Source organism: Helianthus annuus, chromosome 12 (assembly GCF_002127325.2).
Source record: "Helianthus annuus cultivar XRQ/B chromosome 12, HanXRQr2.0-SUNRISE, whole genome shotgun sequence".
Taxonomy (NCBI): Eukaryota; Viridiplantae; Streptophyta; class Magnoliopsida; order Asterales; family Asteraceae; genus Helianthus; species Helianthus annuus.
The window spans coordinates 71,957,491-71,983,203 of NC_035444.2; the positions used below are offsets into that span (position 1 = coordinate 71,957,491).

Consider the following 25,713-nt stretch of genomic DNA (forward strand, 5'->3'; position numbering starts at 1 on the left):
ACAAGGCCTGGAAATGATAAGCTCTTCAATGGACCTATTGCATTGTTAGCGGTATGAAATCTGATCTTTCATTATTGCTACATATTTGCTGAATGCTTGTTTAGGCTGCTTGTTTATATTCTTTGTTTAAAATATGTTTGATTAAAACGCAATGTATATAAAGTTACAAAACGCAATAACTTGTTTATATTATTTGTTTGTTTGTTTAAAACGCAACGTTTATAAAGGTACAAAATGCAATAACTTGTTTATATATATTTTTTTCAAACCATGCTTTATTAAAACACAATGTTTGTGTAAAACACAATTTATTTAAAGTTATAAAAAAAATAGTTGTGTAAGTTGTTTACAATGATTTACATTATAAAACGCAACAAAATTATAATTGAGTATTTTTTTTCAAACGCAATGATTCATACAGATTCTATATGCTTACAAAAAACTAGGATTTGACGATGTTGAAAACACTGAAGAGTTCTCTCTAGATAAAATTGACTCTACAACATTACAAGAATTTGAAGATGAATTGGAAATTGCTGCGCAAAATGAGGGGAGAGGTCTTGTAATGGATAAAAAGAAAAAAGAGAAAAATGTCAGAAAGAATAAACAAAAAAAAGAAAGATGAGGAGGATGAATTTTATGTTTATCCATCTGAATCCGAGAATGAAAACGAAGAAATTTTTCAAGATGAATATGAAGAAAAAGATGAAGACGATGCTGAAGAACAACCAAACATCAATATCAACTCAGAAGAGATAGAAGATGGAAACACCTTACTTAAAGTTGCAACAGACTGGATTGAACAAGAGGATCAAGAGGATGTTCAAAACAACCAACTTAAAAACACAAACAGAAAGTGGAGGATCATGGGAGCAATTCTTCGTAAAACCATCAAAAGGAAATAAAGATAAAATGTGGGTAGACAGTCAATGCCGATTGCGTAATTTCATGCCATCACAAATTCAAAGTGAAGGTCTTTCTGACATTCATTCAACAAAAAGTGGCGATGAAAATATGAAGAACATTGAAGGTAAAAAATCAAATGAAGAATATGTTGTGTCTGCCTTGGATTATCATTTTAAAGGATTTGAAGAAGTTTTCGAAAGCATCCAATCACGCAAAGATGAGATCATTGAAGAATATCCAAACAGTGAAGTTGTTCATAACAAAGTAAATGAATGGGCGTCATTGATTTAAAAGTTCAACGATCAAGCTAAAAAGCACAAGAAAGTTAATGTTGATTCAACTCTGATCGAAACACCATCAAGATTTCTAAATTTGAGCCAAAATGAAGACACCGAAAATTAAATCATTTCAACTCCATTGATTGTAAAACGCAATGATGATGCTACAAAACACAATGAAGATAACACAGCTGTAGTCCAGCCCTCCAATCCAGAAAAAAATCATTGAGAATGAACCTACATCGAGTCTGCAAACACACATTGAAAACCCTTCACCGGTACAATCATCATTTAGCGAAGAAACTCCATCATTAATGTTGGAGATAATCAAAAAGACAGATGAAGAAGAAAAAAAATCAAATAAAAAAATTCAAAATGATGAGGTACCATCCTTTGATTTGAAAATTTCTCAGTTGTCTTCAAATGTGGATGAAAATGAAGTGGAAGTTGATACTACTCGCCACGCTGCACAAACCGAAATTCAAACGGAATCTGAAAATAAAACAATCGAAAAAGAAGTTCAAATTACTGGAATAGAAACAATGTTTGAAAGAATTGAAGAACAGAAAACTGAAAAGGAAATCAGTGATCTAATTCAAAACACATCATTCCTCAACCCACAAGAAGATCCGTATAAAACACCTGCAAAATCAGTTCAGCAAGAACAACCAACAAGTGATATAACCAAAATAGAACATGTAATCACAAAGATGGTACGACCACATCGAGAGAAAAATGTACCAGAAATATTTTGTTCACCATACTATCAAAGACAAGTAGCAATGAAGGAAGCAAGAACAGCACACGAAAACAACATATCAGGATATGCTTTCCATGCAGAAGGAGAAATAACGTAAAAAATCATTTATATACACTAACACAAAACAAAAATCAAAATATTATAATTTAATTTTTTTTATTTGCAGGGACAATCTCTTTGAAATTAGAGATCATGTATTTTTGTCGAGATATGGTGCAGAAACAATGAGGCCAGGATTGGAAATCACCGGAGAAGTAATCAATTGTTGGGCATATATTTTGAATGAAGAAGAAAAAAGAAGATCAAAACACAACAAAACTCCAAGATTTTTCTGTACTATTCGAATGCTGTTAAGATCTATAAAACGCAATTTGTCTGTTTTATAGAAATAATATATGTTTAATGAAGTTTTTTGAAGTTTGATTGAATAAAATTATATAAAACTCAATTGCCAGTTTTATTTCTTTCATAAAACGCAATGTATACTTTGTTTGAATGAAGTTTTATAAAACGCAACTGTATGTTTTATTACCTTCATAAAACGCAATAATATGTTAATTTGTTTAATGTTATGCAGGCTTTAACATCTAGTGATAAGGAAGAAACTGAAAAGGAAGAAAAAATGATAGAAGCGTTCACAAAGAACATTGAAAAAATTCTTCAAGGTGCAAAGCTAAAAAGCATAAAAGATTTTAAAATTATCCTTGTCCCGATTCTCCATTCAGAGCATTTCTTTGTGATCTCATTTGATCTTGAAGAGAAACAAATATTCATCATTGACAACAGTGTGAAAGCGGTCACAAATAAAGAAAAATATGCTGATGTGCCTGAAAATACAGTAAGTTTTCCGACTTATGCTTTTAAAACACAAATATAAACCACCTAATCTTTTTGTTTTTTTTTTCTGTAGAGGAATGCTTTGGCAGGTTACCTTAAATCTGTTGGATATGAAAATGCAGATGATATAAAGGGCATAACCCCTGTTAGAATGGAGATGAAATGGAGGACACAAGATAACGGCATTGACTGTGGTAAATTCTGTATGCGTCATATGGAATGTTATAATGGCGAAGAAGTCGAAAAATGGGATTGTGGGTTTAATGAGGAATATGAAGAACCTGCAATTATCAAGAAGGGTAAAAACAAAAAACAAGTGAACAAACAGACCGCACAACTCGATGATTTAAGAAGAAAGTTCATCGCAAAGATATTATTGCACGAAATCAACGAACGCAAAGATTATGTTATTGAGGACTTAAAGAAGTTTCGGAACCTCAGTGCGAAACTTAAAAAACAATCTTATGACACTAGTTTAGAAAGGATTAAAGAGAGGCTTGCTCTTGCTGGTTTACTTTGATTTAGAAATGCTACTTATTATAAAACGCAATGTTTTTTCTTTTAGCATAATTTTAATATAACGCAATATTTTCTTGATCTTGCTGGTTTACTTTGATTTAGAAATGCTACTTATTATAAAACGCAATGTTTTTTTATTTTAGCATAATTTTCATATAACACAATATTTTGTTGATATATTTGCTTTAAAACATATACTTAGAGTTACAAATGCTGCTTTTTGTTTGTTATTTTAAAACACAATATGTATCCTTTATTTTAAAGATATTACTTAAAATTTATACAATTTATCAATAAAAATTTTAAATAATATGTTTAAAAGAAAGGATACATGTATAGTGAAATGCTATTATGATAAAATGCAACATTTTAATAGTATGCTATAACTCAACATTGTCTATTTAGTTGTTGTTTGACATAAGTTATTTTCTAAAACACATTACAAAGTGTCTCCTAATTATTCATTTTGGACCAACCTGTATAAAAAGCAATAAAATTATTAAACATAAAACATAATAATTTAAAACGCAATATCATGAAAATGATAAACATAATGCATTAATGGTAAAACGTAATTGTTTTGTTATATTAAAAAGCAATTCTATTGATAAAAATGTTTGGGGATCTTATTGTATAATACATAAAACGCAATAATAAACCTATATAAAAATTGCAGTTTATTATATCATAAAACGCAATATAATACCTTTGTCTTCAATTTCCAAACATATAACGCAATATATCTTTATAACGCAATACAAGTTTTTTTACTATTTTTATAACGCAAAAAAAAAATAAATAATGACAATAATGACAATCATAAAACTAATATATTATACTCTTTCTAAAACGCAATGTTATAAAATAAAATAATAATAAATGAGGAATTGATAAAACAAAGAAAAAACTAATAGCTTAATGACAAAGAAATTGATTAGAAAAAAAGCCTTAAAAAGTCTTAAAAAGCCTTTTGGATTCCTGATAAAATACTGTATGATTGAACAATCAATTCAAAGAAAAAACTAAAATATAATCATATTTATTATTAACACACTTGATACCAATCCCTCTACCATCCATTATATAAGAACAAAAACCCTAAATTATTTTCACATTCCTCATACACCAATACCCAACAACAAACGCACACAAAAACCCTAAATGGCTAATCAACAACTATCAGTTTGGTGGGTTAAAAGAAAGAATTTCGTTCTTTAATTTCTTGATGGAAAAAAAATAAAATACCATTCTGTTGCTTCTGTTCTTCAAAACTGCAATGAGAATGTGTTGAGAAGGATGAATGAAATAGGTATACCACCTGCTTGTTACACAAATCAGACAGCCGCACTATTCAGAATTCTACACAAAAGATTTGGAAATCCGCATCAAACTGCAACTGAAGAAGCCCAAGTTACATCTTGGGAGTTCATAGAGGAAACTTTCAAAGTTTGAGTTACTTGGGACGATGGTGATGTGGAGATATATGACCCAAAGGACATATCTTCCAGTGAAGATATACAATTTTTGAAGCAATTATCTGAAATACCAATCATCAACAACTCTGCTAGCAAATTTGTAGAGAAGCTTCAAAAGGCAGTAGTCTCACAGGTTGAACTTTGGACTGAATCTGAAAGTGATGAGGAAATCCCTAATGGAAGCTTAGGGTTCTCATCTGAAGAAGAAACAAACTTTGATCCATGATGCTGATCTTGCTAGTAATTTTTATTTAATTTTGTGATTTGTAAACATCATCTTTATTTTTAACTATCATCATCTATATAACGCAATGTTAATGATATCCACTTGCATTTCATGTTTAACTTGATCCGTGTTATAATAAAACGCAATAATCAAAAAATTCCATTTACAGTATATTGTTCTATGTATAAAACGCAATAACAATATACTGTTGTTATCATAAAACGCAATTAACCAAAAAAAGCTGATATTTATGGAGGATATCACAAAACGCAATAACAAAAAGAGCTGAAACCTATACATCATAAAACGCAATGACAAAAATTTTTTCTTTCTTATTAATATCAGAATTTGACAGAATTTGTATACATACTTACATTGTATTGCTAGAACCTATAGCATTAGAAGAAACCTTATGTTTACATGTGCGACTGTTATGTCCTTCTCCACCACATACACGACACGATTTCTGGATCTTTGATGATTTCTGAATTGCAATCTGACAATTAGACTTGATCCTTTTTTGTACACCGCATCCTTTGGTCCTTATTTTGATCGGGACACGAATCATAGAATCTGACTTTTCTAAGTTCCCTCCAATATCAGCAAATCTTTCTTTGCGACTAGGAGGCGGCGCATCAACCATAACCTCATCCGCTTTATCAATTTAACTTTTAATATGATCTCTGTAACGACACAGCTCATCTAAATCCCCAACCAACCTATTAACCACATACTCATTTGCAACAACGATTTCTCTAAAAACTTTATCAATTCCACTATTCCTACCAATTTCATCAAACTGAATATTGCAATGATTTGATCCATTTGAAACAACATCTCTCATCCATCTTCTAAGAACATATCTTCTAGGAAACTCAGTTATATCATCATACCGTAGAACATAAAATATATGGTGGCACAATATACCAAATTGTTCAAACCGTTTGCAAATACAACTTATACCTAAACCATCTTCTTGTTTGCTGTATTGAACCTGTAAATAAAATTAAAAAGCTATATAAAATTAGTAAAATGTAATATAAAACACAATGAATAATAAATATAATACAGAAATTAAGTATATGATCATATAATGATAAAACGCAACAAATGATGGAAAAAAATAAAACGCAATAGATGTGTAAAACAATATAAATTTAAAAAATTACCTTGAATAAAGATGTGCATGGCTGTTTGAAATCCTTTATTTCATAATATTGAGCATCACCCACAGTATCATGAGACTTTGACATACACTTTGTAATGGCAGCATCAATTTCAATCTGAACATCTTTAAAAATTGTTTTGGTATATATTTCTGATGCTTGTTTCTCCAATACAAAGTCACTCTAGATCTTAGACTGAATATATGTAACACCCCCAAAATTCCACCTGCGGAAACCCCGCGAGGCGAGTTACGCATCAGAGTTCGAGCCACCAATCACATTGAACCAATGATAGATATTAAATACATCATGACATTAACTACTAATATAAAATGTCAACATGTTATCAATTCTCAAAAGTTGTGTAGCGGAAGCATGTATTAATTCGTTTAGTAATAGTTTCATGATAACATTCAAAATCAATGTAACGTTTATAAGTCACCCAAGAGTCTCGATCCATGACCACTCCAGCACTCCCAGATAGCAAGTCCATGTTCCAAACGTTAACGACCTACAAGCATGCAAACAAGTGTGTCAGACTACGCTGGTGAGTTCAAAGTGTTGCTTACGTGTTGTGTTACCAGTTATATGTTAATGCGATTTAATGATGCGTTACGATGTTGCTCATGTTAGATACCCTAGGGAGTGTGCCCATGTGTATCCCGGGAGTGGGTACCCCTTAACGACCGTTTGCTATGTTGCCATCGTTAGATACCCTAGGGAGTGTGCCCATATGTATCCGAGGAGTGTGCCTCTAACAACCATAGCCCTATCCAGATAATTAGTTCACGCCCGTCCTTACGGCCCGGTGTGAGGTTTCCCACCTAATAGCGCTATCAACTAATCACCCCCATTGCCCTCCAGGCAATACCCAAAACCGATTAAGTTGTTTACCCATAGTTTCCCTTCCAAGTGTTTACCAGTTGTCCCAAACCACCGGGACGCATGCTTGAGAAAAGTGCAGTGAACTCACCTGGGATTGCTCGGTAAGATTAATTACTCGTTCTAACAGTTGCTCAAATGCGTCCTATCATGATTTACCAACCATATTCAGTTCTACATTCTCGTTGTACAAGGTATGTTATCACACACTACACACGTTACATTCACGAAATATTCTCACCTTTCATGCAGGTTATAACAGTTAACTACATCACACCCGATCCTAGTTAACACCGTTGATCCGCATCACATATTTTCATGGCAAATACATGTTCACTTCACTAGGTTAAGTTCCAATCACACACAACAATTTTTATTCCATAATACACACCCTAGTTCCAACACTACCACATTTGTTTACTAAAGTGCACTTAAATAACAATTTGATCCAGCCCCAGCCGGCCAAACCTGTCAACAGCCCATCAGGTGACGCAGATGGGCCATGACCCGTGCGACCAAATTTAGTTAGTGCGTGTTCAACTGCACGCAGCCCACATGTTTCCTCAGCCTGTTGATCTAGTATTCTGCCCATATGCCACAACTATTTTGCGGCCCAGTATGCTCGGCCCAATCCCATGTACCTTGTTATAATTCCAAAACTCATACATATCTATTATAAATTATCTAGTGACAACATGTAAACAATCCATTTAAATGGTGGCCCAAATCAAACCGCCCAATCAATATATGATCCAGTTTAGTGGTTGTGTCATATGAGAACTAACCTAACACTCTGTGTTACAATCGGCCCACAAACATTGTTATCATGCATACTAACATAACAACTAATTCCTTGTTAATGGATCTCGGCCCACTTATCACATACTCAATTCATAGTATTAACAGCCCATCAATCATAACATAATATTAACTAATTCAGGTCTTAGTTATTCTCGTCAAGAAATCATGTAACCATTCAGCCAATGACCTGATCATAAACAACCTAACCAACTATGCGTCCACAATTCTATCATTAATATTGATTTTCAACCATAATTCTAATTGCATACAACTATCAGGTTATAATATTAAAACAGATTTATCACTATGCATTCGGAAGATCACATGTAGCATATTAATCACTATATATCCAAGAAATCATATACAACATATTAACCGCTAATTGTTCACAAGACCACATATAATAGGAGACCAAAACAACTTAAAGAGAGTAACCTACTGACCGGAAATCAGATGAAATTGAAGGGAAGGCTCCACGGATTAGAGGTATTGCCGTCAGGTTCAAGAGAGGCCCTAGGGTTAGCGTGTTTTTTTAAGAACTAATGTACGTACCCCTGGACATGTAAATATACGCAACTCAAAGAAGGTTTGGGCCGGTAATTCTCAAAGAAGGTTTGGGCCGGTAGTTATGAGTGTGGGCCGTGTGAATTGAGAATGTGGTGTGTAGGTGTATGGCATGGCCCAATGTGCGCGCGGCGGCCCAAGCTCATGTGCGGCCCTTATGACTAAGCCCGAACACTACAACGGATCCTACCAATCATTCATACACAAGTAACTCACATTCGGCAGATTTAACATAGCCGAAATTCAATAATAGTTTGGTATAACAAGGACGTGCAAAGAGAGGATTATGAGAAGTTAAAATCACCAAACAAAGCGTTACAAAACTCGGGAGTTCGGGTTGTCACATCATCCCCAACTTGAAAGAAATTTCGTCCCGAAATTTGACAAGTAAGAACTGAGGAGTGAAGTGAGGAAATTAGGATTATTGCGGATTTTGCTCGGGTGTCACATCCTCCCCATGTTACAGAAATTTCTTCCTCGAAATTTAGGCTATATTATACTCTAGGCTCCAATTATGAGTTTGTCGATAATTCACTATACACGTAGTTAAATACGGTTTCACGAAAGTTCACTAAATAATATATAAGTCATATGGCATATAAAGTCAGATAACATATAAATTCACATAAGTTATATTTCTTTATTTGTTCAGGAATAGTGTTCTAATTGTTCATCAACGTTCGAGTACAACCCATGTGTAATTCCGTATTTCCCCGAATTACCGTTATGTGAGTGTTATGCATGAATGAGTGTTTGAGGTAATAGAGTTTGTGTTAATTGTGTTAAACTAAAAATGTCTTGCCCTTAAGTAGAAACACAAGTTGAGTTAATAGGAGCTTGATAATGAAGAATGTTGTGACAAGTTATGCTAAGCTCAAGAGATGCTCACAAAAGTTGAAATACGAGTGTGTCATACATCTGTATGGCATTGCCTGATGCATTTAACATGTGCGACCGGGGGGGGGGGGTTGTTGCACTAAATATAACTTGGGTGAGCTATACGCCTTCGAATTTGGGGACTTGCAAAAAGGCAGTGTTTAGTTATCATGGATGTTGTATATTAAGTAGCCAACACTTCACGAAGCAAGTGTATCTAATGTATATCTAGAGCTTACCAGAATTGAGGCGAATGTCGTACATCATAAACGAAGGGTCGACGAGATAAACCGAACTGGAAATACGTTAAGGTAGTTTGTTACAGGCTAAAATGCTCAACCCTCAAATCACGTGTGTCGGGTGCACCACCAAGATTTTCTCGAAGCAAAATATGTGAATGTGATAAAGTGAGTGTAAGAGATATATGTTTATATATGGTATCGCTACTGGCGATCAGAACTGGTGCAGTCACCCCTATCGAAGATCAAAGGTGATGCCATCGTATGTAAGAATTCGAGAAAGAAAATATAATTTCTTGGAACAGGTGATTCAAGCAATTCAATCAATCGATTGAATGAAAACTCAAGTTAGGCATTAATCCCTATTTCAGACTGGTATCATCTTGACTCGTTCGTTCAGAGGGAAAAGAGATTTTCAGTTGATATTGATCGTGATATTTTGGTCGCAGTTGGTTGTAGTAGATGACCAGCCTTCGGTCAAAGGGAGATAAGCATGGAACAAAGAGGTCGATGAAGCTATACATGAGTATGGTGCTTTCACACAAGAGGGGATTTTTGACCTTGGCATACCTTACGTAAGTAAAAATTTTATTTTTATGTTATTGCACATTGATGATCTTAAGTATGACTCATTCCTCGAGTGACGTTCGTAGAGAGTGATTTAGCCAAGCGAGGATTAGCGTATAACAGGGCTATGCAAGAACTATGGTATTCATTTTAGCACAACAAGATAAGACGCGAAGAATATACCAAAACGCGGTTATCATCAATCTGTTCCATCTAATTGTTTTAGAATCATGAGTAAAGTGGCAAACCCGATGATGATGGTGTAGTTGGTTGCACACACAAGCGGTATAAGTAGAAATAAGGTGACACTACCGGTCATTGGAAGCGTTACATTGAGGGTGTTGACACAATAAGAATTATGTTGAAGAGTAACGGTTGGTCGAATTCATAGTGATCCGGTTTATTCGGAGCGTTTTCCACAGTCATCAAGCCTGCCGTATGCGAATAAGAATGGTTTACTAAAATCTATGTACGAAATTGAGTGTGTAATTAGTCGAACATGTATGAAGCCAACCTTGAAGGGTTGAACTAAGGCGTGTGTATTAGGAACATCAAGTACGTCACCAAAAGGTTTCATTACAAGGACACGAAAATATTTTCGAAATGATATGGTCATAAAATAATATACAACCATCCTCAGAGTACAAGAAGTGATCACTACGTATCAAAAGAAGAGTTTATCAGGTTATTTTTAAACTAGAGCACAATGTTATAGGAGTTTATGCGTAGACAATCGAGAATGTAGTGTGACCATGATAATGGAATGATAGGTTTATCTATATCAAGAACAGTAACTAACTGTCACCTTAAACGGTAAGCGTCGGCCAAGGCAAGGGCTAGGGGATAGACTAGTTTAGAGAGGAAAACTGTTATGTAATAGCAATTCTAGCAATACAAGGAGTAAGATTATTGTTTATGTCATCATGTTTATCCGAGAGTTGATTAACTTATACCTCCGTCCTCCGTTGTCCCTCATGGTTCTATATAAGAGAAGGGAACAATCTTAAGGGTCGAAATGAGGTAAAAGTCGAGTATCACATTGAAATCTACAGACTACCAAGTTTACACACAATAGGGCAGAACCCATCTCGCGCTCATTAAGCCTCACTGGGATTTGCATGCACCTCGCGTCATTATTATGTGTGCACCCATAGTAATAAGGCGATTTGCATGCTTATCTCAATGCCTCTTAGCTTGCGCTCGAAGTTTCCCCCGTTCAAACAACACAACAGATGATATCACAGTTCTATGGTTTACATGAGTCGAAGAGTAGTGTCACACTATCAAGTCACTATGGTGTTAAACGTTTCAGTTCATGTATGCTGTGAGTGTGTGACTACTAAGCAAGTAATGCATAAAGTGAGAGAGAGACGAACCTTGCAATCTGGAGCTGAGTGTCATGATCGATTTTCGAAGTTGTTCGGTTATAGTCTGGTTTTACAAAACGTTTTAAAACCTAGTTCACTATAACCAGTGGCTCTGATACCAACTGTAACACCCCCAAAATTCCACCTGCGGAAACCCCGCGAGGCGAGTTACGCATCAGAGTTCGAGCCACCAATCACATTGAACCAATGATAGATATTAAATACATCATGACATTAACTACTAATATAAAATGTCAACATGTTATCAATTCTCAAAAGTTGTGTAGCGGAAGCATGTATTAATTCGTTTAGTAATAGTTTCATGATAACATTCAAAATCAATGTAACGTTTATAAGTCACCCAAGAGTCTCGATCCATGACCACTCCAGCACTCCCAGATAGCAAGTCCATGTTCCAAACGTTAACGACCTACAAGCATGCAAACAAGTGTGTCAGACTACGCTGGTGAGTTCAAAGTGTTGCTTACGTGTTGTGTTACCAGTTATATGTTAATGCGATTTAATGATGCGTTACGATGTTGCTCATGTTAGATACCCTAGGGAGTGTGCCCATGTGTATCCGGGGAGTGGGTACCCCTTAACGACCGTTTGCTATGTTGCCATCGTTAGATACCCTAGAGAGTGTGCCCATATGTATCCGAGGAGTGTGCCTCTAACAACCATAGCCCTATCCAGATAATTAGTTCACGCCCGTCCTTACGGCCCGGTGTGAGGTTTCCCACCTAATAGCGCTATCAACTAATCACCCCCATTGCCCTCCAGGCAATACCCAAAACCGATTAAGTTGTTTACCCATAGTTTCCCTTCCAAGTGTTTACCAGTTGTCCCAAACCACCGGGACGCATGCTTGAGAAAAGTGCAGTGAACTCACCTGGGATTGCTCGGTAAGATTAATTACTCGTTCTAACAGTTGCTCAAATGCGTCCTATCATGATTTACCAACCATATTCAGTTCTACATTCTCGTTATACAACGTATGTCATCACACACTACACACGTTACATTCACGAAATATTCTCACCTTTCATGCAGGTTATAACAGTTAACTACATCACACCCGATCCTAGTTAACACCGTTGATCCGCATCACATATTTTCATGGCAAATACATGTTCACTTCACTAGGTTAAGTTCCAATCACACACAACAATTTTTATTCCATAATACACACCCTAGTTCCAACACTACCACATTTGTTTACTAAAGTGCACTTAAATAACAATTTGATCCAGCCCCAGCCGGCCAAACCTGTCAACAGCCCATCAGGTGACGCAGATGGGCCATGACCCGTGCGACCAAATTTAGTTAGTGCGTGTTCAACTGCACGCAGCCCACATGTTTCCTCAGCCTGTTGATCTAGTATTCTGCCCATATGCCACAACTATTTTGCGGCCCAGTATGCTCGGCCCAATCCCATGTACCTTGTTATAATTCCAAAACTCATACATATCTATTATAAATTATCTAGTGACAACATGCAAACAATCCGTTTAAATGGTGGCCCAAATCAAACCGCCCAATCAATATATGATCCAGTTTAGTGGTTGTGTCATATGAGAACTAACCTAACACTCTGTGTTACAATCGGCCCACAAACATTGTTATCATGCATACTAACATAACAACTAATTCCTTGTTAATGGATCTCGGCCCACTTATCACATACTCAATTCATAGTATTAACAGCCCATCAATCATAACATAATATTAACTAATTCAGGTCTTAGTTATTCTCGTCAAGAAATCATGTAACCATTCAGCCAATGACCTGATCATAAACAACCTAACCAACTATGCGTCCACAATTCTATCATTAATATTGATTTTCAACCATAATTCTAATTGCATACAACTATCAGGTTATAATATTAAAACAGATTTATCACTATGCATTCGGAAGATCACATGTAGCATATTAATCACTATATATCCAAGAAATCATATACAACATATTAACCGCTAATTGTTCACAAGACCACATATAATAGGAGACCAAAACAACTTAAAGAGAGTAACCTACTGACCGGAAATCAGATGAAATTGAAGGGAAGGCTCCACGGATTAGAGGTATTGCCGTCAGGTTCAAGAGAGGCCCTAGGGTTAGCGTGTTTTTTTAAGAACTAATGTACGTACCCCTGGACATGTAAATATACGCAACTCAAAGAAGGTTTGGGCCGGTAATTCTCAAAGAAGGTTTGGGCCGGTAGTTATGAGTGTGGGCCGTGTGAATTGAGAATGTGGTGTGTAGGTGTATGGCATGGCCCAATGTGCGCGCGGCGGCCCAAGCTCATGTGCGGCCCTTATGACTAAGCCCGAACACTACAACGGATCCTACCAATCATTCATACACAAGTAACTCACATTCGGCAGATTTAACATAGCCGAAATTCAATAATAGTTTGGTATAACAAGGACGTGCAAAGAGAGGATTATGAGAAGTTAAAATCACCAAACAAAGCGTTACAAAACTCGGGAGTTCGGGTTGTCACAATATACCTTGTATCATGATCATTCCTCTTATGCTCATGACTTAGAAAATCCATTGCAGTCTCAAAATGAGTGAAAAATTCAACAAGTGTACATCTTGGATTGCAAATCTGACCAAAGAAGTAATTCTCGCTTTCACATCTAGACGTAGTACGCATAAGACTAGCCAAATTCTCTCCATGGTAATAAGCGGGAATCCAATCAAATCGAAGATCGTACATATCTTTTAACCACTCATGATTTTCCAATCCAAAAGTAGACATTATTGAATGCCACTCAGTTTCAAAATCTTCTGGAATAATAGTATCATTCCAAACAACATGAGTCATTCTTGTATTAAAATCAATGTTTGATGACAAAACAGGACCAACCTGTATAAAGTAATAAAATTATTAAACATAAAACGCAATAATTTAAAACGCAATATAATGAAAAAGATAAACATAATGCATTAATGGTAAAACGCAATTGTTTTGTTATATTAAAAAAGCAATTCTATTGATAAAAATGTTTGGGGATCTTATTGTATAATACATAGAACGCAATAATAAACCTATATAAAAATTGCAGTTTATTATATCATAAAACGCAGTATAATACCTTTGTCTTCAATTTCTCCCATATATGCCACATACATAACCTATGCCTATTTCTTGAAAGTACATCCTTAATAGCTCTCTTCATTGCAGCATCTTGATCAGTAACAACAACTTTAGGCTCATTTCCAAAAGCATTAACAAAGCACCTTAAAAGCCATCTATAAGAATATGCAGTCTCAGAACCAAGTAATGCACCACCAAATGTGACATTCCTAAAATGATTATCAATCCCAATTAATGATACAAAAACCAAATCATATCTACATAAAACAAATTAATAGAGCACTAGAAAAAATAGAACAGGAATATATAACGCAATAAATGAAAAAAACTTACTTGTTTGATTTATAAGTAGCATGAAAACCAACTATGTCACCAAACACTGTATAATTTGTTTTTGATTGCTCATCAGCCCAGAAAAGTCCTTTCAATCTTCTATCTTCACCAATAACATAATCACATGTGAAACCAGGAGAACATTCTTTCTTTCTAATAAGACGCCTAACTACCATTTCTGCATCATACTCTCCTATGTAAAGATTCAAATCCCTTCTATTGTTCTTACAATCAACTTAACTAGCACCAACTTCACCAAAACCACCATACATTGTTTTCATAATATTGAATGCTTTAACAGGTCCAATATTGATTGCAGACAATCCAAATATAAAACTTTCTTTAACATAATCAATACTTCTGGCAGCAGGCAAGAAATGAATATCTTCATCTTCAACAAAGATATGATTATGTTCTTCTTCAAAGTAGTAGATTTTAAACATATTATTGTTCTCTAATATTAATTTCACATGAGCATTGCATCCAACTCTTTTTGAACCTCTATTACGTCTAACAATCTTTTTACTATTTTCATCAACTGAAGAAGAATCTATTGCTTTGCTAACATGAAATCCTTCTTTTGAGCAGACAATATATCTTATTTTCACTAAATCACCACTTTTCCAAGAAGTATTTTTTCTTGCAGAAAAACCTGCAGCAAGTGCATATCTCTGATAAAACGCAAAAGCCTCATCAAATGATTTAAAAAACATTCCAACAGCAGGTGTAATGGATCCACTGACTTTAGGTTTGAAAAACTTTATTCCACTGTTTAAGCATACACGTTCCTCCCACTTGAAAATGTGATCTAAAACAATTAACAAATAACTATAAAACGCAATACCTCTTATATAATAATGTTTTTAGTGTTAAATCTCAAAATATGTTAATAAAAATTTAAAAATACAGACATTTAAAGTTTGTATATGAACTAATATGGATAAAAGCATAAAACGCAATACGTTCAGTAAAACGCATCAAATGATGAACAAACAAAACAATGTATGAAACGAACAAAACTCTAAAATTGTACAACAATGACAGTTATTGCTTTATATTACATCAATCTTAAATTTAAAGTTTGTATGCATATAATGTGAATCAAATCATAAAACGCAACTCTTCACTAAAACGCAATAAGTGACGAAGAAACAAAACGAACAAATTATGTTAAATTATACAACAATAAAAATTAAACTTATGAAAAATCAAATATTAATAACAGAAAGACGAATTATAAAACATAAAACAATGAATTTCGGAAAAAATAACAAAAAATTACTCAAAATTGAAGCTAAACTTACCAATAGAGTCTGAAGAAGATATTGAGGTTATCGAATTGACGAACGAAACAAGATTATTGCTTGAAAAAAGGTGAATTTGCGATCAGTTGTGATTTAGGGTTATATAATCTTCAATTCTGTTATGAAATTGATGAACTAAGAAGAGAGGTAACAGAATCTAGAATCGTATTATGACAATGTAAAATGACGTAAAAGCCCACACGTCCAAAATTTAAAAAAAACAGATGAACGGCTAAGATTGCTTCCTATACTTTCTAGCCAAAATAAACTTCCTATTTGATCCCCACCCTTGATTTGTATTGTATTTTTTAATCTAAAACGGATAATGAAAAAAGAAATAATAATAAAACATAGTAATTCCTAATTTTTTTATTAACTATTTAATATTTTTATGGAAAATTTAAAATTTTTTTTTATCATAAATAAGCATTTGTAGTTTATAAACGTTCAAATCAACTAGTTAGTATTTGTTTTATTTAATTCGTTTAATACATTGGTTTACTATGTATTTGATATTACTGAATAATTTTTCAAATATCTAAAAATTATGTGTGTGAAAGAAATCAGGCTAATTGGTGAAGTAGGGGTGTTAAAAAACCGGATATTAAAAAAAAAGATATCCGAAATTTTCGGATACCTAGTTTCACAATCTAAATTCGAATCTGAAATTTGGATATCGAGTAGATAATGAATTGGATACTGAATTTCCAATTTTTATATTTTATATTTTATATTTTTTATATATCCGAAACTGGATATTTCAGATATCCTAATTTAAATTTTCAGATAATTTTCGAATATTTCATATAATTTGCAGATATTTCCGATATTTCTCAATATCTAATAAAAAAGAAATATAAAATTTTTCGTATATTTTGGATATACCCGAAAATTTTTAAAATCACTATCCAAATTCGAATATCTGAATTTCAGATATCCAAATTTTTCGGATAATTCGGATTTGGATATCGGATAATTCGAATTGGATTTTCGAATTCAGATCTTTTTATACACCCTACAATGAAGACGCAGACTAAAAGTATTGCTATGAATGGAAAGATACTATAGTGCAAATCGGTTGGGGGTAGTGGCGAAACTTGAGATTTCCGACCGGGGGCGGAAGTAACCGAACCAAAAATTTTCTATAAAACCGGGGGGTCGAAAACGTATATAGCCAAAAATTTCTATACGAAAACTATATACTCTCCAGTACTGAGACATACATGGTTAAGAAATATAAATCGATCCACATCTCTAAATATTTTGTCTACGAAATGAAAGAAAATGAAATTTACATGGTTAAGAAATATAAATCGATCCACATCTTCAAAGATGTTGGGTATGGAGCTTTTAAAAGATTTTAGCTTTAACCTTTTAAGAAAAAGCTCATACTCAATAAAAAGTATTGTTTGGTTGAAGAAGCTTGAATGTTTTAGGTTAGGAGTTTGAAACTTTTGGTTGAATGCTCCTACTAGTAGCGTTTAGAAAAATCTACAAGCTTTAATGGAAAAAATATATATTTTAACCTCTAAAGATAATAAACTTTTTAATGTATAAACTTTTTAAATTTTTAGTTATGATCATTTTGATTATTTTATCCATTTTATTAAAAGTTCGGCTAATTTATTATATGATAGCTACTTTTTTGGTGCTTGAAACTTGAAAAGACCTAGATCCATTTAACTTAATCATGCGATAGCTACTTTTTGGGTCCTTAAAACTTGAAAATTATATATTTTTTTTGAAAGGCAGCAAATATTATTGAAGTAAGTTCCTTAAAACTTGAAAATTATTTTGGGTCCTTAAAATTTGAAAATTATATTTTTTTTGAAAGGCAGCAAATATTACTGAAGTAAAAAAAACACATAAGCAAGCAGCTCAATGTGTTTGGTACAGGAAAAAGAAAAATATAATCCAAACTGATACATGAATTAGCTCATTGGTAGAGGCTTATACCTTTTAGAATGGAGGTCTTGTGTTCAATCTCATGCAAGAAGTATTTTAGGAAACCTACCATTTCATACTAAATTCTCTCTATTCTTTCCATTCCATTTTAACAATAGCCGCCCTTGAACTGATCCACATATATGATAGAGCCTTAGTGTCCCCAATTATCTTAAAAACCTTATTCACCTTGTTGGTGAAAATTATACATCTATACATAAAGTAAATCATGAAACCGTTGCGTCTCTTCACATCAGCCGGTTTAAATTCAAGAATGTTTCTTTTTAGATAATACTAGGTTATCACCCGGGCAACCCGGGTAGGAAAATTTATATTTTTTAATCATAAGTGTATGGATAAAAGTAATGCAAATAAAGTGACATTACATAAAATAGTAACAAAGTTTTCTTTAGCCGTGTACAAAAACATCAAGAAATAGACAAATATCAGTTATGTATACAACTTAGAAATTATACATGTTTGGTACCACTTGGACTAAAGGCTTGTGAATCGCTCTTGACCATCTTTTGACACAAGTAAGAATAATTTCCTTGACATGCCGAGCAAAATGTTTGATTGTTGTTTCCAACCTAACCAACCACAAATTATACACATTAAGTACACAAAATTATAATCACCAAACAAATGCCTTGACAGCTTTGGAAACGGCACTTGGCCCGTCAAACTGAAGGGGGCCGGGGTTTCTGTAGACACCATCCAACAAGAATCTTATTGCATTTTGTCTAAGCAGCCTGCACCAATCACCACCATTAATAAACCATATTTTCGATTGTTCCCTCAATATAAAAGCCTTATAGTACAAAATAAAAAAAATTCACTTACTCGTATACTTAGCCTCTCAAATCTACGGTAGCAGGATGAACAAAAGGTTTCCCAAGTGTTGTAGCCCCTGACCCTGACCCGCGACCATAATTGTCACACCCTCAAAATACCACCTAGGGAGTGTCCCTGATAGGCGTGTGACGTACCAATAACGAGCCACCAATTACATTGAACCCATACAAGTTATAATTAAAATCCCCATTATTAATAAAAACATCTTCAATAAGTTTAAACGAAAACCGATAAGTTCAGCGGAAGCAAATAGTAAACGAAGTTAAACTGTTTCGAAATTCAAATATAGTTTTATGAAATCAATCGCATAAATCCTTCTTGTCGACCCATGACCACTCCAGCTACTTCAGACAGCAAGTTCCCAGATCCAAAATACCTAACGACCTGCGAGCATGCAACAAGTGTATCAGACAACGCTGGTGAGTTCATAGTTTTACAAAAACGTTGGTTACCAAGTGTTCAGTTAATCCATTGAATTTAATTCCGAAAGATGTATTGAAAACAATGTTGATAATACCCCGATACAAGACGGCTTCTGATTATTTTGCCCTTTCTCCAATGCTCCTATCAAAGCATTGGTCATGACTAGGTCATTAGTTCAACACCCGTTCTCCCAGATACGGGGTGAGGTTGCCAAACCTAAGTAGCGCTACTAACTAATACCATGTTACCTTCCCGGTAACCAAACAACACGGAGGGACTTTAAAGGTGATAGGAAGAGTATATTATCCAACATTCCCGTTTTTACCCAAAAGACTTGTCCCTCCCAGGAATACCCACTGACTGTCCCAACCACCGGGACGCATGCTCAAGAAAGATGAACTCACCTTTGGTTTGCTCGGTAAGATTTAAGTATGTGTTCACAGTTTGATCAATCCAATCCTAATATGGTTTCAGATAACAATCAGTTTCATGTACATACATACCGCACGTTTCGCATATGATTAATTCACATAGTACTCAGTTGCACACCCCACATTTCTAATATTAAATAACACTCATATAGTTCAAATGATAATTAATCGCACTAATCCCACATCATCAAATAACATATAGCAGGTAACCAATTCCTAAGCTCATTTACCTCATGAGTTCATATAAAAGACAAATCACATGACATACCAATATACCATATGCATACATAAAACAACCTAATATTTCTTTATTGATATCCTACATGCTATCCATATATGTGATAATAATCATATAATAATCGAAATTTATAATCAGTTCATGTGGTCAAATAAGTCATGCAATCATCACATACTTCGAACCACATACACTCTTAGTATAACTCATTTAACTCCATATCATCTTCATAATTATTATGTCACAGTTATAATATTATGTCAAAGTTATAATTATTCAACCAAATAAAACAATACTAAATCCTATGGCCACAAACTACAACCCCATTGGACCAATGTTTGGCCCACTAAACGATTAGCACATCAAATTAATTCCTATCTCCATTACTAATATTCACTAGTCTGACACCTCCCACATGAGCCGCCCATTTGACTAGTTACACCCCCTATTATTGGACCAACCATGCCACTATCATCCACTTTATAAATCATATACACATATTTTACTTTAATCAAATTCATGCATATTATTGGACCAACCATATTTATCATAATCATTATCCTAACAAAATTGCCTAGATTATCAAGACACACATGGCCGCCACCTGTTCAAGACCCACTTTTTGTTTAAATCAAGACCATCATGCTAGACTTGACATATCTTGAATTTGTAAATTTGGTGGACACTTTTAAGTGGACCAAGTAGAATATAAAGACTCACACAATTAAACAAAATAGTAACTATTAAATCCACAACAGTTTCGATCATGTATTATCTCATACAGTCATCATACTCATCGTATACTCATAACAAATCATCATGTAACTGTGCTAATCAAGATTACACACAAATAAGATTAAACAAATAAGAGTTTGAACAAGTACAAAGCCACTAACCAAACTTCGACCAATCGAGATGCTATCACGAGGGGGGGGGGGGTTGCTACTTCCGTACGCAGAATTGATGGGGGTAGGGTTGGTTTAGAGTTTTTGAAATTAAGATAAACAACAACACGATAGGTATACATATATGATAACAGTTTGGGGCGGCTCAACTTTGGCTGGGATGATGGGCTTAAGCCCAAGAAAATAGGCTGCCGAAACTGATTGAAAAAGGCAGCCAATTTTTGATGATGAGTTAGCTCAAGTTAGGTTAGCACACTAGGGCGGTTCATTAATCAGCCTGCCATGGTAATGGGTTCAAGCCCATTGACAAATAGTCAATATCTAGTGATCGGCCCACACATATACTTATAAATATTTTAGCAATTAACAGTTACTAATTTTTATAGTTGTATATAAAAAATATAGGAATATCGAGAAACAGGATCGCGTGATGAAAGATACAAACCTTGAAAGTTCGGGTTGTCACAATAATGCTTGACGGTCATCATAGCCTAGAATGTCCAGTCAAAAGTATGAATATCACTAATCCACATTATTCGACAAAAATAAAAGACAATGAAACAGAATAAAAACAATAATAATAAATATGGCGGTTATTCCGAGGGTGGAAACCCTACCGTTATTAGAGCTGCACCACAACGCCATTTGTTTGAAGGACTTTTGAGGTTGGTGACACTGGCCATATAACCATTTAAACCAGCAACCAAAATATGGTAACAAATATGTCCAAGAACCTACAATAATAAATGCTTTGAATTTAGTTGATCAATAGCTGAAATTTAGTAGAGGTGGTAATTTCGACCCATTTACTTAGAATAAGTCGAGGACTCTAGGTCACCCAAAGTAATTGAATACATGAAGCATCTTAAATCATTTTATTAAAAAAAATATATTCTTTAAAATACTTTAAACTTTGTAATCATATTATGCACGCTAAGCACTAAAAGAAATTATGAACTTTCTTTAGAAAAGAGGTGCTTCATACAAACTTGAACTTAACCACCCATTGATTAAGTAAATAAACTTACATAGACAAATATTTCAAATTGAAACTCTAAAACACTACAATCTGGTTAGTGGCAATCATACGAGTAGATTGTTTCGCCAACTCCAACTCTATAATTACACTAAAAAAACTTTTTTTTCTCTCTTTTTCAATTAAATAATATTTTTTTATACTTTTATTATTACCTTCTCTCTTCTCTACTCACAACAACCTTTAAAAAATATTAAAAATTTGTAGAGGGTAAGAAGTGTCTCCTCTAAATTTACTGATAAAAATTATAAACAATAACTTTTTCTTCTTTTTCTCTCTTCTCCAACACAACCATTCACAACCACTCTAAAAATATAGATAATACACTCACATAAATTACATGGTTTACTATCATATTGCAGTTGCTCATAGTTTAATTGTCTTGAAGCTTTATACAAACCAATGCCAACGCTAACCGAGAAATTCAGACATCATACATACGTTTCAACCTTTGGAATTTTAAGCGTCCCACCACCAAGCGGCTCATTTTTGCACTCATTCAAAGCCTCGGGTGGTAGCCCACTGGTTTCTGACCCGAACACCAGCCACTCTTGTATGAAAAATCATGTATGCACCAAACACATTTTTAGTTTTATATTTCATAATTAGTTTAAAAATAAATAATCAGTTTCGATGACTTACAAAATGTATGCTTGTCCCCCTTTTGGTAAATGCCAGCAACCTTTTCTCCCTACTCCGTACATTACATATAACTTAAGTTATTAAATAACATGTTACTAAAGATGCTTAAACCGAAAGCTTGAATATTCAAGTCACCTGTTGCTTAAAATAGTCAGGAAAATCAGCCCACGAGCTATGCACTTTAACAACTTCACATCTGATGTAAAAACTGAAAATCAAAGAGAAAACTATAGTTAACCCACTAAATCTCCTCTCGAACAGTAAATTAAAAGCATCGTAAATGACCTAAAAACCCTTTCATAAATCACAAACCAATGCTGCACTGCTTCGAGCCACCAGTCAAATTTCCAGCTGAACTATTAGCTGAGACCCGAACCGACAAATTTCCTGAAGCCGAAAAGAACAAAAACCGCGATCAAATAATACTGACCAAGATGAAACATTAAATTATAACAAATTTCCTGCAAAAAGACCAAAAGACCGCGATTTGTGTAATAATACCTAATAGGCCGTGTAATTATATGGAATTTTGATTTGATGAAAGGAAATTTAAAAAAAAATGAAAACCTAACGTGTAATTATGTGTTATAATTATTAAAAGTTTTCTAAATAAAAAGAATGAGGGTTTCAAATTTATACACTTAAAAATTTTGAAAATACACGCCTTAAACCACTCCTTAATTATGGTTTCTCATTAATTAAGTTGGTTACTTTAGATGTTAGTCAAACAATAAAAATTTTAATTATAAAGTTGTTAAATTTAGAAGTTAATAAATGACAATTACATAAGAATCAATTATTGATGTTGATTGTTTATCAATTGGGAAATATATGATTATGAAATCATCTATAAATAAATTTATCCTCAAGTTTTGAAATTTGAATTTGAAAGTAACTGTAAAATGTATTGCAAGAATAAAATTCTATAAAATGACAATTATATGGAATGGTAAGATGATAAGTAAAAGTCCATCTAAATTACCAAACTCTTTAATTTATGAATGTTTTAAAACTCGAAATAGAAACTAAAAGCAATATAGAGATCAATCATTATCAACATATAGTTAGGAAATATGATATTTACACTTAATTAAAAAGTGTATTATATTACAATATGATTATGTTACAGCATAAAACTAAACCTCAAAATTGTTGCAGGAAATAAAAGGGTAATACTAATACTCACATTAAACATAGTTGCTGGGTCTAAACACCCAAGTCATAATATAAAAAGTACAAAACAACCAAAACTATACATAACATCAAAAAATATACACCATCCCACGCGTCTCTGGGCTTGATCATTAGAATTATCTAAACGTATAATCATGATGTAAAAGAACATTTGGGGAAGTAACAAATATAGAAAATCTATATCAAAGTTAAAATAATATTTCATTCAAATCATAAGAATAGAAAAAGAATAACAAAAAAAATTAATTAATTTGTATTTATATATGTTCGTCATAAACATCAAAATTCTAAAGAACACCATGAAATAAAAAAAATACAAAACCCAAAGATAAAAAAAACCCTAAATTAAAAAGATGAAATTGTTACCTGATGTTCCTGTTGTTGAAGAAGATAAAGAGATCAATAAACATATTGAGGACCGAGAAGCATCATATGCAATAAAGTAGAAACAACAAACATTAACAATGATCAGATCGGTAATGAAGTATAACAAACAAATGGGAGGGCTGCTAGGTTTCCAAGAGAATCAAAATATTAATGATTAACGATGATAAAAGCAACAAACCATCACCCATTCACCCTTTCCAATCTTTGCAGAAAAGATAATGGAATTAGGGTTTTTTGTATGCAGAAAGACATAATCGTACCTGTAATGAAGATGTGAAATCGGTGTTTGATGTCGATTTTTTTGAAGAAGATGTGTCTGCGGCGCTAGGGTTTTGAGAGGGACGATAGAGAAAAGGAGTTCTCTTAGGTAGCGTTCGTTTCATGGAATGGAATGGAATGGAATTAGGAAGTTTTTCTTTGTAAAATTGATCTTGGTTGGGGGAAGGAGGAATTTGAAATCCCATGAATTTCTTTAATCAATGAAATTTGTGACTATTTCAACATTCCTTAGAAATCCTTCACTTTAATGAAGGAATGGAATGGAATGTTGAAATAGTCACAAATTTCATTGATTAAAGAAATTCATGGGATTTCAAATTCCTCCCTCCCCCAACCAAGATCAATTTTACAAAGAAAAACTTCCTAATTCCATTCCATTCCATTCCATGAAACGAACGCTACCTTAGTGTTGTTGAATGAAAGGAATAAAGGATTTTGGATTTTAGTAGGAATATATAGTCGGGTCAAAATCCGGATCCCGCATAACCCATTAACAAAAAAAAAATGACCCATTCAGTTTCCCGCCAAAACCACATCTAGGAAGCCCTAATATTGTGCCAAGTGTCCTAAATTTTTTTTGTTTATTATATATAATAGATTTGTGGCATACGTAATTCCAACTTTGTACTGGGCGACATCAATCTGAAGATTAGTCACTTCCATTCCTTTTCAAGCCATAGTCATTACTCCAACTTTGTACTGCGCAACATCAATCTAAACATTAGTCACTTCAATTCCTTTTCCAAGCCATCGTCATTACTCGTTAGCTTGTAGTTTATTATTTATCATAAAAATGTCACTTTGCAATCGTATCTCATTAACTTTCTTACACGACATATATTATTGTATACTAACTTAAAGGACAAAGTCGGTGGCAAACTCCACCGACAACACACCTTAAATTACAGTTTTGTCCCTTTGCCTTAAATTACAGTTTTGTCCCTTTGATGTAATTTTCATTTAGGCTCCTCAATATTTTTCATTTTAGCTCCCTCATTTTTAACTAATTTGTTTTCCTTCTAAAACTTACACAATAACAAATCTATCATCTAAATTTCTAACTCTTCACTTTTATTTCTTTGGTTTTTAATTTTTTTTCTTTTTTCCCTTTGTGTTTTTAGTTTATAGCACGTTTACATGTTGCGATAAATTTAAAACGGGTAGTTGGCTCG

General features: G+C 33.8%; 1 protein-coding gene and 1 long non-coding RNA gene across 2 annotated transcripts; both read right to left on the minus strand.

Annotated features, from left to right (window-relative positions):
- Positions 1 to 18,536: 18,536 nt before the first annotated feature.
- On the minus strand, positions 18,537 to 25,204 carry LOC110899167. The gene is made up of 10 exons (XM_035981295.1): positions 25,152 to 25,204; positions 24,523 to 24,578; positions 24,242 to 24,250; positions 22,994 to 23,068; positions 22,817 to 22,889; positions 22,682 to 22,730; positions 21,621 to 21,737; positions 21,476 to 21,494; positions 18,998 to 19,088; positions 18,537 to 18,906 (listed from the first exon to the last, which is right to left on the minus strand). The coding sequence occupies exons 1-9, from the start codon at positions 25,202 to 25,204 to the stop codon at positions 19,006 to 19,008; spliced, it is 534 nt and encodes a 177-aa protein (XP_035837188.1). The 3' UTR covers positions 18,537 to 18,906; positions 18,998 to 19,005.
- On the minus strand, positions 19,159 to 21,420 carry LOC118484730. The gene is made up of 3 exons (XR_004874198.1): positions 20,995 to 21,420; positions 19,837 to 19,891; positions 19,159 to 19,393 (listed from the first exon to the last, which is right to left on the minus strand). It is a non-coding gene; the product is annotated as an uncharacterized LOC118484730 (long non-coding RNA).
- Positions 25,205 to 25,713: the final 509 nt, after the last annotated feature.